The sequence below is a fragment of the Erigeron canadensis genome, chromosome 1, assembly GCF_010389155.1.
Source record: "Erigeron canadensis isolate Cc75 chromosome 1, C_canadensis_v1, whole genome shotgun sequence".
NCBI lineage: Eukaryota > Viridiplantae > Streptophyta > Magnoliopsida > Asterales > Asteraceae > Erigeron > Erigeron canadensis.
In genome coordinates this window covers 26,350,420-26,365,309 of record NC_057761.1, presented here as the reverse complement: position 1 = coordinate 26,365,309, position 14,890 = coordinate 26,350,420, and the positions used below count along the sequence as shown (strand labels likewise).

Below are 14,890 nucleotides of genomic sequence, written 5' to 3'. Positions count from 1 at the left end.
AGAGGTTATATTCATGGTATGCAATACTATGCATAAAAAAAAATGTTTTTTGCAAGTGGCCTCCCCCAATCTTCCATAGTTGACTGATTTTTGTGCTTTGTAGATGAAAATGAGTAATATTCTATTATTTAATCGGTGTTTTTAAGTGTGAGAATATGAGGTGAATTGGAGAAGATATAAATCTCTTAGAGAGAAAGACCGTGTGTGAGAAAGGGATGTAGTTTTAGGAGAGAAGAAGGTGCAGGATAAGAGAAGTTTTGGAAGTTGGGATGGTAAATTCAACTTTCAATTTTACTTTATTTTCTTTTTACTACACGTGGGCTCCAACTCTTCTTTCTATTTTATGTTTTTTTTTTCACCAGATACATCTTTTTATTTGGGCTTTTTGTTACAACAAGGTTACTAATTTTAAAAGGTAAAAGAAGTTTTCAGAAAGCTAATACTTATATACGTAATCAATAAAAATTATCTTTTCTAGATTGTTGTTGATCTTGATTGCGAATGATAAAATGAAGATTATGGCTTATAAAGTATTTATCGACAACTTTGCTTCAAAATATAAAAGGAGAGCCACATAATTTGTTTTAATATATATACACTATATTTTTGTTATAGTTTCTTTTAAATGTTAAAATGTTAAAAGTGTTTATATATATAATATATTTATTATTGACATACTATTTTAGGTGCTCTCTTTTTGTCGTTGAGAGAGACCTTGTGTATATGTTTATTAGTGTGTTCTTGGATCATAACCTTGAATCACAATCGCAACATGACTTATATCATATTGTTAATAAATAAATAAATTCTATGCGCTCCCTCCAACTTAAAATTTTGGCTCCGCCTCTGCTACTGAGCTAACATAAAACTTGATAACGAAATATAAACCTGTAGTGTTCTTAGAAGATATAAGTAAAAAGATAAAACTTTGATTGTAAAAATTAAAATAGAGTAAAATTATATCACATAAACCATTAAACATAAAACTTTAATGATAAAAATAAAAAGTTTTAAAATAATTTAATGGTTAAACTGAAAAATAAAAAACCTAAGAAGTTAAGCTAATATGTACCTAACATGTTAATTTAAACACTAAAATTGAGAAAGAAAAAAAAAAAAAAAAAAAAAAGCTAGCTAGCTAGGTTGTTATAATAATATACATAATCACTACACATATATCTTGAAATAAAGGCGCTACAAAATCATACATGACGTCTAATTTTACTTTAGATCTTGTATGACTTGTCAGATAGTATCGAAGTTAGATATCGGAATTATATTAGATAAGATGATCAGGAAAGAAAGGAAATTATTACCATGCATATATATGACTTTCTATTCTTTCTTTTTTTCATTTTTTTTTTTCAAATGTTTATCTATTCCGTATATAGTTACTTTTTTGACGAAAAAGAGATCCTTAATTTATTAAATTCTTGTTTCAACATACCATTACAAGGTATCCTAACATAATTGTAGTGGATAAACATTTTTGTTATTAATTAGTTGATTAGTAGTTTTTTGTGCTAAATGATGTATTAAACCTAAACTCACCTTTATTGACATACATATCGTCTTCTTATCTGTCTGCCACACTTTTGGCTTTCAATGTCAAATTGTATTTAAATAGGGTATATATTAAAGTACAACCATTATTAATTGTTGTACATAATCTAACAACATTTTTTTTGTATATATTTATTGGATAGAAGGAGTATAGTACATGTATTATTATTCGGTCAATTAATTTAACACATATGTATAGATACATGCATGCATATCTAACATCTAATTTAAGATAATATAAAGTTATAAACATAGTATAATGTGCCAATATGTATTATAATATAGTAATAACATATACCAATAAACTAAAATAAAATTAAGATGTTCTTGAAAAGACATAACATAATCCTTTATTGACACGTGTCATTTTAATTTATTTATTTTATTAAATATTAAATTAGCTTTTTTTTGGTTGTAATTATATTCAATTTTCTTATTAGATTTGGAATTAAACTCTAATTCTTAGCGTTGATCATCGGTTTTTACTTCAACCATAAATTATTTCATCCTCATAAATCATGTATGAGACATATTCAAAATTCTTTATGATACAATATGATACAATCTATATAACTACCGTACAATGTACGAGTATTAAGACTAGTAATTTATATATAGATATATAATATAACACTCATTAGTAAACACGGCTTACAAAAAAAAATAAAAATTGTAAACATGACATATACGTACATATACCATTTGGGCGAGGTTTTAAATTTAAGCTCCAGATTAGAAATTTATCCTCTATGCGGTAACGAGTGTAGCGTGAGTTCAAGTTTCGCATGCCGACTGTTTAATTGGTGGATATTATCATGGATTATCGAGCCATCTAAGAACTAATCTGCCTTTAATAAAATTTATTATAAAATATACATATACCGGCCACTTCATTGGGAGCCGCCATTTGGCCTCTATAAATACCCACAACTCCCTATTAAAACCCCATCAAGCCTCCTCTAAAAAAAACACATACAAAAACAGAGTTTTGTGAAACATTATGTGTCAGCAAACTTCATCACCTCCATATGTGAAATGCAATCCATCCCACAACAATTCCGACATATTTAATCCTTTGATCCCCAACAACCATCAAAACATTCAAATAACAACATTCCACCCAACACTTGAATTCAATTCCCATAAATCCCACATCACTTCTTTAGCAATAAAAGAGGCAATTGCCATAGCCCAAATAACAATTCCAATGATCCTAACCGGAATATTGATGTATTCGCGGTCCATGATCTCTATGCTCTTTTTGGGCCATCTTGGTGAGCTATCGCTTGCCGGTGGATCACTTGCTATTGGGTTTGCTAACATCACTGGATACTCCATTCTTTCGGGTCTTGCAATGGGAATGGAACCCATTTGTGGCCAAGCTTTTGGTGCAGGAAAACATAGTCGCCTTGGCCTTTGTTTACAAAGAACCATAATTCTTTTACTTTCAACTTCAATACCCATATGTTTTTTATGGATAAACATTAGAAAAATCTTGCTATTTTTTGGACAAGATCAAGAAATTGCAACAATGGCCCAAACTTACCTTTTGTACAATATTCCTGACCTTTTGGCCCAATCTTTCTTACACCCAATACGAATTTACCTTAGATCTCAATCCATAACTTTACCATTAACATTTTGTGCATTTCTTTCCATTTTTCTTCACATTCCCATCAACTATTTTCTTGTCACAAAACTTGAATGGGGAATCCAAGGTGTTGCAATTAGTAGTGTTGTCACTAATTTCAACTTAGTTTTTTCATTAATCATTTACATAATAATATCCGGTGTCTACAAAACCACATGGAGAGGTCTCTCTAGAAAATGTTTTACCGGGTGGAATTCGCTATTAAACTTAGCTATTCCAAGTTGCATTTCGGTTTGTCTCGAATGGTGGTGGTATGAGATCATGATTTTGCTTTGTGGGCTACTTATGAACCCGAAAGCCACCGTGGGATCAATGGGGATTCTTATACAAATGACCGCTTTGATATATATATTTCCATCATCTTTAAGCTTTAGTGTGTCAACTAGAGTTAGTAACGAGTTAGGCGCCGGTAGACCAAATAAGGCCAAACTTGCAGCCATTGTGGGGTTATGTTGTAGTTTCATATTTGGATTTTCGGCTCTTTTGTTCACATTTGGTGTACGTAACTTATGGGCTATTATGTTCACTCAAGACAAAGAGATCATAGCTTTAACAACCTTGGTTTTACCTATCATAGGATTAAGTGAGCTTGGCAATTGTCCACAAACAACGGGTTGTGGCGTACTAAGAGGGACAGCTAGGCCAAGAATCGGGGCGAATATTAATCTAGGATGTTTTTATCTAGTTGGAATGCCGGTGGCACTAGTTTTAGGATTCATTATGGGATATGATTTTCAAGGGTTGTGGCTCGGGTTGTTGGTGGCACAAATGTCATGTGTGGTGGCGATGTTGGTGGTTTTGGGTCGCACAAATTGGGATATCGAAGCACAAAGAGCTAAAGAGCTAACTCACGGTGGTGGTGGTGGTTTTTTTGTTGATCGTGACGATGGTGATTGCGAAGAAATTAAGGAAGAAAAGTGTAAGTTAATTAAAGCCGCAAACAAGGAGGAAGAATCTATGGGATTAAGGGATAATTTAGTCTAATAATTTGATGGGTTTGGCTTTCTAATAATAATTTTTGAGTTCTAACTTTAGTTCCATAAGTTGGGTAATTTCATGTATAGCATAGAGTGGGTGAGAGGTATTAGTTTCATCATCTTTTTTTAGAGTTTAAATTCTGAAATACCAATGTATTTTGGGAAAGGATTCCCTTATTAATAACTTAATGAGTCAACTTAGAGTAATCTTGACCCTTGATTTAAAATCAACGGTTAAGATTGAATAATCATCTTTTAATCTTAACTCTTGTTTTTAAATCAAGGGTGAAGATTTACCCAACTTAATTAGTCAAGTTGGATAATTTGAAAGAATCCATTCCCAGTTATTTTTCTCTATATACATACTTGTATCAAGAACTTTTTTTTGACATGTTTGCCGAGATAACTTTTTGGTTATGTAAACAGTCGGCACTTCATGATCCATACCGATGATATAGTAGACATTTTGTCTTTGACTTCAACTTTGTCGTTTGTAAATGGTCAAATTCTACTCTTTGAGCGTTAGTTGATTCTTGGCGCTGTTAGTTGTTTAAATTATTAAGTAATTATTTATTATGGTTTCGATGATTAATGTGATGCTTCATTAAAGTGTTACTAATTATAAAAACTATTCATAATACGAGTACGATGTACGGATTAATTATATATATATATATCGTGAATGGTTACTTTTTTGGTATTAATATAGAAATTAGAACAAGTTACATGAAGGCAGAATCATGAATCTTTAGGTATATTAACCAATGATAGTATCAAAATACGTACGGTCTTTAACCATATATGTGATTTTCATGGCGTTATATAAGCTGAATCTCAAATATGCATTTGTCTTGTTCATTTGAAATGCATGTGTAACATAAATATAGATACAATAATGCTTCTTAGATACGCTTAATCAATATATTTTCATGTGTATAAGTCATTCGTAAGAGTTGGAATTGTTGGGTATTGATTTGGGTGGTGAAAAATCAAGGTTTGGGTACATTAGGCTTAATTAGTGGGCGAAGCTCAAATAGCTGAACGACAAGGTGAGCAGGGCTTTTGAGGGTCACCATATTAGAGCGGCGCTCAGTCACTTTTGAGCGACGCTCCTGACTAGAACATTCCTTGAGCACAGTACACTTGTTGTGATTTTGTGTGGAACTCGTAGAGGTAATATAACTACCTTTTGACACGGAAGACACAACGATAAGTTATGTTGCATAATAAACCATTGTTAAAGCCCCCTTCATATGCTTATTAACACTTGGGAACTAATGTGAGCGCTTGTGGTTGATTTCCATGTGTGAATGCCTTAAAATGTAGTTAACAATGGTATGCATGCTATGATGATTGTGATAATTGAGTGATATGATGGTATAAATGGTTGATGTGTTACTAACACGATGTATGATTAATGATTGATAGACTCATGGAAGATTGTCATGTTCACGGTTTCATAATAAGGGCCCTCAAATATTGAGATTGAAACGGTTAATAATGCTCGAGTATAAATCACGGTTGAAAGCGTTAAGTTTAACTCATGCTAGCCCTCGTGTGGAGCTGGTGTGCTCACGGTTGGTCGGACGGGGGAAATCATGACGCCTCTTGTATATCAATTGAAACTATTAATTGGTTGTTAATTGGAAGGCCTAATAACTAATGACACCTAATATATCAATTAAAACTATAGAACCAAAAGCATGAGAATATGAGATCCAACAAGTATATACTAACTTTTATACCATCTTTTGCAAAAGGTTGGTTGTAAAATTTGGTACAAAACTTCGTGTTTCAAGTTAACATTTACTAAAGGATTCTGTGGTATTTGAGCGACTCCATCGTTTTAATTAAACTAATGTTTAGGAATGGGGATTCAGTATTTCAGTGGAGATATGAAAGCTACATCTAGGGTGGCCAAGAGAGGCCAAAAGGAGAAAGGAATAATGTTAGGCTTTCTGCAAATAAGCTAACTTGTGGACTCTTTATGAGAAGTTCAAAAAGGTTTATCAAAAGGAAATGAGATAAATATACTGTAATGTAGCAAACTTTGGACGAATGTCTATAGTAGGAAATAACTAAAGTTGTATGTATTGTATGTAAACAACTCAAAAAAATGTTTATTATATGTAAGAAAACATACGTGTCAACCATATATAGGTGTCACTTGTTAGATTTTAATTGGTTGAATACATTTTCTTACATACAATAAACATTATTCAAGTTATTTACATACAATACACACAACTTTAATTATTTTCTACTATAAACATTCATTCAAAGTTTGTTACATTACAAGATATTTATCCCAAATAAAATTAGTGGGTTTTCCTTGGTGATGTGTTTGAAATCGAATTGGAAATTAAGCAATGAAGAAATCTCTTAATGCAATAGAATCTATAATAAAGGCTATGAATATGTGGAAGATTTGTGTCATCTAGTTGGCCGGGAGTACTTTTGAGCTCGATAGATTTTCACCAACAATTTATAATTAAGAATAAAGGCAATTAAGCTTCCTAGTTCTTATATTTATTTTTTTCGAACATTCGGTCAGTATATGATATTGGAGAAACTTTATCGTATAATGGTGAACCCTTGCACGTATTTTAGACAACGAAATGTTGACCATGAACCGTCACAAATATACAGAGACAAAAATCCCAAAGTCTTGTCATCCCTAAAGATCGAATTCAAGACCTTGAGTGAAACCAAGAGTGCCTCGTGACATTTTTCATTATTTTTAGTTTACGTGGCATATTGAAAGGTCCCAAACTCAATTAGGGAAAAATAAGAATTTTTTTTTTTTAAGATGCGCGGCATGTTTTTGTAAATGCACCGCATTTTTGTTCAGACATGAAACATGCGCCGCATGTGTAAAAACATGCGCCGCATTTTTTGCTCAGAAGACACCCAAACTTCAGACTTCTAAATATGCGCCACATGGACCAAAATATGCGCCGCATATTTGGGTCTAACAGAAACACACTTAATTTTGACACTTCAAATGACTTGCAAACTTTTACCAATCATTTCCAAACCTTAAACCAATTTGCCAAACTTCAAAATGAGTTAAAAACACATGATTAAATATTTGGAAAGCTTTCATTTGATCAAGTGTAACATTTACAACGAAGAATGCATCAGCTTATTGTCTTCTGGCATGATTGTTTCTCACATCTATAGACAAGGCAACTCAATTGCAAACAGACTGGATTTTCAAGAACGAGAATCTTATGATATGTTAGGAATCTCTTATTGTAATCATCCGCGTTTGAAACGTATCTTAATGCCTGAAAGTTGGATAGGATGGCCTCTACGTAAGGATTATATTGCTCCCAATTTTTATGAAATACAAGATGCTCATTGAATAAAAAAAACTAATCTTCACGGGTCATCTACCCATTATGACGTCAACTAGGGTTTTTTAATACTTTAAGGTACAAAAGACCATGACTCAAAGCCAACATTCTTGCAGAAATATACATGCCCAAACCTTACCAATAACATCTCAAATGTACTAAGAGCCAATAATTCAAGGAGGGCTACTACAGGTTCTAGCTTCAAACCATTATTACCGCAAAAGTCAAGATTTCACAATTCAAATCATCCATACACTCTTCAAACACTAATCTTGTTTCCATGTCCGGGACAACCTATAAAAAGGGTAAACAACTAAAAAGCAAAGCTTAGTGAATACCATTATATACGCTTATACACACGAAGAAGGGCAAAAACACACAAAGGATTATCACATGTAGCCAATGGCATCGTCATACCATCACTTGCGTACTCACCTTTGCGCTAACAACACATACATGGATCCATATACGCTAATCACAATTTCAAGAGGTTCTTACGCCTCATCTCAATACAACTTTGGGATTCTTAGGCCCCATATCAATATAACTATGGGATTCTTAGGTCCCGACCTCAAATTAGGTCGTAACGCCAAATCGATTACCACACACGGAATCCACTATCATATGGTAATCGACCCAATGTACATATAATCGTATGCAAGGGTACTCACCTCCTTCGCGACAACCAAATTCCAAAATGACCACATAATAATCATTGCTTTCACCTAGCATTAATAAACACAAACGCATAATTGGTCATCTTAACACAATTTCACAAATACAAGGTCATCAAGCCATAGCCAAACACTAACAATTCACTAGCAATCTTAACTAATTTACATTCTCATCATTCTTTAAAGTTTGCTTCTTTCAAATTCTCATTTTACTTTCACAACATCATGGCCATAACTCATTTTAATACAAAAATCACCATTTCTTTATCTCTTCAATATGACCATACAACATTTTACTTAAAAATCATTATTTTCATCTTTTCATAATCACTTCTATATGGTCACACTACATTACAACTCAAAATCTTTATTTTCTTGCTTTGGCCATAAAAATCACTAAAAACACTTTTATCATAATATTCATGCAACCACATATCAAAATACACCATTACTAGTGCAAATTTAGAAAAACATCACATTATAATCATCTCATTACAAATCTCCAATTTGTTAAGTTCCAAGAACCCTAACTTGATTTAAATCAAAATAACTCATTTTAATAAACCCCTAAATTAGATGGGTTTCAAGAACCCTAAATTGAAATAAAGCAATTTGCTCATTTTTAAGAAAACCTCCTAATTTAGTTTATCGCAAGAACCCTAAGATCAAATAATGAAATAACTAAAAAATCATACCTTGAAAAGATTGAATAGTATAAAGAATCACAATTTATTTTTGCCCTCATTCTTGAATTGGAAACTCACCACAAGCACATACCTCAATTCACCCAATTTAGTTATTAGATAACTTAGAGATTATTATTATTATCACAAAATTTACTAATAGTTTGAGGGATTAATTCTTCTAATAGTATATGAGCTCTTGAGTTGTTGGAGGAAGAAATGAGGTGATGAAGAAAATAAAGAAGAAAGTTGGCGTGGTGGTGGAATTGTGATTCAACAAAGAAGGAAGTGGCTAGCACTCTTATGAGATGCCACGCCTCTTACAAATTTTAATGGGTATAATACCCACTATCCACTAATGTTCCAACTAAATTAACCCCGTATCTAAAAATAAAATACTAGGAAATTATTTTAAAGTCAAAACTATAATAAAGGTTAATTTTTTATTGGCTTAAAAATTTAGGATGTTACACATATATATATATAACTTTTTTTAATGGCAATTTTTAACAAATAATTTCGGCAATTAGGCCCATGCTTATAGGGCATCGACCATGCGTCCTTGTTGCTTCCAACACAACCACTGGTTCAGACGCAATAAGCTTTGTTCAGATGTTAGACGTGCGCGTTTGAGTTCATGTGGTTCCCGAATCAGTATTAAAGCTACATAAATAAATAAAAAAGAATTTTTTTTTTATGAAAACTAGAAACGGCTAGTTGTAAGACCCCGCTCCTCTTTAATTTTATTTTTCCCCTTATTTAAACAACACCATTTCACCACCATTTCTTCACATTTTACTTTTATCTTCCAATTTCTTACTCAAAAACACATCTTTCTCTCAACATTTCATCAACCAAAATACCTAGGAGAATCAACAAAAACCTTCCAAATCAAAACCAAAACCATAATCATAACCAAAATCAACATCAAACGCAATACCAACACACTTTCGATGATTTTGACGCGCTTCTAGGTTTGGGACCTCTTCAACCAGTGGGATCTCCCCCGTCCATGTCGTCGTCTAATATGACGGGGACCTCTACCAGCTTTGGTTCGATGAACCAATCATTTTCGAACTTGTTAGGTTCGCCTTTGATTAACAAACAGTTTCAGCAGTTCATGTTACTACAACAATTTCGTGAATATCAAGCTGCGAGTCATGAAACAAGAGGCCAATAGGCGAGACTTCTTCTCAACTGACACGAACTAGTGTCGCCTCTGCAGAGGAAGAAGAAGTCCAAGAAGTTCCTGCACCACCCATGCGAGTGACAAAAAAAAGGGTTGTTGCAGCGGAGAAGGCGAAGTGGTCCATAGACGAGGCCGTTTTGTTGTCAAAGGCATGGACACATGCTTCACAGGACTCAATTGTTGGTATTAGCCAAGATGAGACAATGTTTTGGCGTAAAGTGATCGAAGGGTTTGATGAGCGATAATTATATAAACTTTTACCGCATTAGTTTTGGCCATTTTATAGTCTTTTGAGTGAACTTATGATACTTAATGGCACGTATATGTGATTTCAGGTTCATTGCTCGTGGTATGAAGGAAAACGTCAAGAAATGGTGATAAAGGACTTAAAGGAAGATAAATGATGGTTTGATGAAGATTCGGGTCGAGATTCAAGACTTAAGATGAAGGAACTTGTGTTAACATGAAGTCTATGACCACATGTTAGTATTTTGGGCATAACTTCTTCATACGAACTTTGTTTCGGGCGAGTAAGCTATCCACGAAAAAGAAAGAGAAAGATCTACAACTTTCGTGTTGAACCTGAAGCATGCAGGGCCGCTCATTTCTCTCTAGCACCGCTGGAAGTCATCCTGAAGCTCACCAGCGGCCGCTAGAGTCTCACCAGCGCCGCTGGAGTTGTCCTGAAGCATACCAGCGCCGCTAGGACTTCTACCAGCGCCGCTCCCAAGGTCGGTTCAGCTAGGGTTTGTCTGAAAACCTATAAATACCCCTCTAAAACCCTAGGGCTGAAACACACACATTCCAGATGACTTTTAGGCTATTTCTAAGGTATTTTCATCAGATCTAAACCCTTGCAACATCCCCATAACACCCACATCATCCATAATCATTCCAACCATCACCCCACTCATGCATCAAAGTTTTTCTCTATCAACCATTGAAGATTTGAAGATGGAGATGTCCGGCTAAACTTCTCGTTATCTCTCCCGGTAAATGATTCTTGTTTAACTATGTTTAGCAAACTTTTTATTTATTTGTATGAACATTAATTCTTCATTGGTGATTTATGCAAGTACTTGAACATTTGTTTATTTAAGTTGTTATTTGATCATCGTAAGACAGTCTATTGCGAGTCAACAATTTGCGCCGAGTCCAACTAGATTAGGGATTAAGACAAGTTGTGTTGTAACATAGGTTGTGCCGAAAATTGTTTATTTCAACTTAACAAATTATGTCTATGTGATTTGGAACAAATACTTCATAAGGGTTTGTTAAACTAGTTATTTCAAGGATCCAGGAGCCGGGAGGGATGCGCCTTTTTATTACTGTCTACAACTTTCTTTATATTATTGCTTAGTTTAATTAGTATATGTCTAGCGAATTAATTCCATTGTCATTTTCTTTGATCAAATTTAGTGTTAGTATTATCTTCAAAATCAATCGTGACTGTTCAACTTGACTATAACCACAGAAGCTCCTCGTGGGAACGATATCCACTTACCTTATCTAGTATAAGGTATTTAGGTATTTATTTTTGATCGGTACTTCGACGTCGGTCAGGGTTCAACGAGGACCCCCCAACGGGAGAGCAAAACAAGAGTCAGCTACAAGGGAAATGGAACAAGATCAAGAGTACTACTAAGAAGTTTGGAGCAATCTAGAAAAAGATGCAAGAGCAGGGACGATAGAGCGATGCCGATGAGAGACAAGTGTACAATGCCGCTCATCAGCAGTATTTGGATGTTCATGGACCGCTTCGATTTCAATATGAGGCGTGCTACGAGGTGCTGAAAGATTGTCCCGTCTTTTGGCAAGAGCATAGTGTTGCCAAACGAAGCGTAGATGATTATGTTGATTTGGGTGATTATGTTGATTTCGGCCATCGAGTGTGGACTCGGATGTGGCGATAGACCGGTTGTTTGGAGACGACCCAATTCGGAGACCACCAGGTCGTAATGTTAGTCGGAAAATGTCAAGTGGTTCAGATGCCACTTCTAGCCGTGGTAGTTCGAATGGGTCAGAACAGGCCTTGAGCAAGCTTGATCAAATGTTGTTGCTGCAACAAGAGCAGATGAGAAAAATTGATGAAGATAGGAAGAAAATAGAGGAGGAGCGGAAGATAAGATAGGATGATCGCTTCCGAAAGCAGGTCAGGGCGACGTTTAAGCTTCTGCAGCCAATTCCCACTGGCATAGATGAAGACGAGTTGGAGTAGATCAGGACTACGCGTAAAAACCTCGTGGATAAGTACAAGCCGTATTTTAAGGATATCTAGGTTTAGTTTGTATTTTTAGTTTAATGTGTTTTAATTGTTAGGTTTAAATTGTAGGTTAATGTGTTTAATGTTTTATTTTTAAGAATTTGTAATGTTTTTTATGTTTTATTTTTAAGTGTTGTAATTTTTTTTTAATAATAAAATGTGTTTTAATTATAATAAAATGTGTTTTTTTAATTTTGTGAAAATAAAAATGAGATAATAAAATAATAGATGAATAGTGCTAGAAATAGGTTAGAAGTGGGGGTTATATGGAGGGGGTATTTTTGGTGTATCTATAAGAGAGAAAAACTGATAAATAATATTAGATGTAAGTTAGAAGTAGGTTCCTATAATGAGGGATCTTAGTCACTAGAATAAAGTTACATTCCCCCATATCCATGTATGTTCTATCTCCAATATTTGTCACTTTGTAGGATACTGTTGCATCTCCATACCAACTGGAACATGCCGCATGGTCATACTCCGTTGTACAAGTACAAATTGTTAGATTTTTATACTTCCAATTAATGTTGCTAAATTTTACTTTTAGGAAAATGAACCTATAATTTCTTTTAAAACCACAAGATAATGATACGTGTATTTCATCCTGTGATTAGAAAATTTTTAGTTTATTCTTTTAGATTTCATTTCTTTTCATTTTAACCTAGTGTTTGATATGAGATAACTATTGACGTTAATAATAATACAATGTCATAGATACAAATCCTATAATTGACACGCAAAAAAAAAAAAAATTAAAAATTGGGGATCCATGTTAGGTGAGAGAGTTTCCTCTCACATATTATATATAACTATAGAGTTAATTGCAAGAATGGTCCTTGTGGTTGGTATGTTTTTACAATGGGGTCCCTTTTCATGTTTGGTTGCAATGGAGTCCCTATTTTGAGAATTTTTAGTAATCTTGATCCATTTTTGACAACTCTGTAGAAGATGGAGTTATGTATGCACGTTTTCAACATGTGCAAGGGTAAAATAGTCATCTCATTGCGCCACAACCTATTTTATATTATAATAAACCACTAAAAAATGCTAATAACAACAACAACAACAACATGACCCAATCCCTGCGCCGGGTATGAGGGAAGTAAGCTGTAGACAGTCTTATCTCTACACAAAGGTAGAAAGACTGCTTCCATAGGAAAATGCTAATAACAACCTCATTATTCATATTCTTTAATTTCTCTCTTTCTGCATACACACATAGATTTTCTTCAAGAATTGTCCACATCTCTCTCTCTCCCTCTTACATTTTATCATCTTCAAGATCTTCATATAAACACAATATTAGATCTAAACACACACAAAAATCTGGCCATCTCTTTTCACGATGGTAGTTATATAAATACTCCAAGATTTAATGATCTACACACACGCGCGCGACCTATCCATTCCGTCCAAGATTTCAAGATTGTAACATACTAATATTCCATCAACATTGGACTTCACGCTGGTTCAGTGACGTATTCCATCTCCTTGTTTTTTCATTTGGGGTGTCATTAACAAAAGTGTTTGACGCTTAAACATGAATGGAAGTCGGAAACCGACAACTAAAATGATCGAATCTCAAATAAAATGTAAAAATTCATAGTTGGTTACAAGCGTAAGAAATAATAAGGATTTGACAGCTAATGTTTATCTACTATTATTTTTTTGTTTGTCTGGTTGTATTTAATACTTATGACTTTTATTTTTATGTTTTTTAATTATTATTATTATTATAATTATGTAAAATTTGATGATAGTGCAAAGCGTAAGGTTTTAGTTATTTGTTATCTGTAAACATAATGTGGTGAAATTGAAATGGATTTGATGGATAATTGGGTTTTAATTGTGGATGACTATATTGATTGATATTGGAATGATTATAGATTAAAGTTTTTCATTTGAAATTGTTTTGTAATTAAGGTTTGATTTATGATTTCATTATTATTATTCTTTTTGTATGTCTTCTAATTTTATATTTGAAAGTATGGATTACAGTTTGAATTTGATAATTATTATTTATTTCTTATTCTTTAAATTTGATATTATTATGTTAATATTTGAATTAAGGTTTCAAAGAGGATGGTTGTAATTTGGGGAAGAAGATGAAGTTATGTGTTTAATTTTAGGTGTAAAAAAGAAAATAGATGTATGAGGGTTGGTGGGGTGGCAAAATATGTAATTGCCCTTGCACATGCTGAACACGTGTGTTAGATATTAAAATAGTGTTAGATTTGATATTAATACTCTGTGTCTATATGAAAATTTGTAATAGAAGAAGGGGTTTAATGAACATTAGTTCCCCTCTAATTACCCCTTCCCTTCCTGTTGTAACCTTTGTCACTCTTTAATTCCAATCATCTACTTTATCCTTTTTCTCTCTAAAACACACACATATATACAAAGGTTCACTTATATACTTATTAATCCTTATATTCATACATACACATCATGAATTTCATTGTCTTACATGTGGTATCAGAGCATAATCAAATTACTTGAGCGATCCATGGCTGATTATGTTTCGTTTT

The 14,890-nt window shown here is 33.5% G+C and overlaps 1 protein-coding gene across 1 annotated transcript; it reads left to right on the top strand.

The window, feature by feature from the left end:
- Positions 1–2,561: 2,561 nt before the first annotated feature.
- On the top strand, positions 2,562–4,375 carry LOC122585735 (protein DETOXIFICATION 49-like). Its single transcript, XM_043757858.1, has one exon. It carries the CDS (start codon positions 2,564–2,566, stop codon positions 4,196–4,198), a length of 1,635 nt encoding a protein of 544 aa, XP_043613793.1. The 5' UTR covers positions 2,562–2,563; the 3' UTR covers positions 4,199–4,375.
- Positions 4,376–14,890: the final 10,515 nt, after the last annotated feature.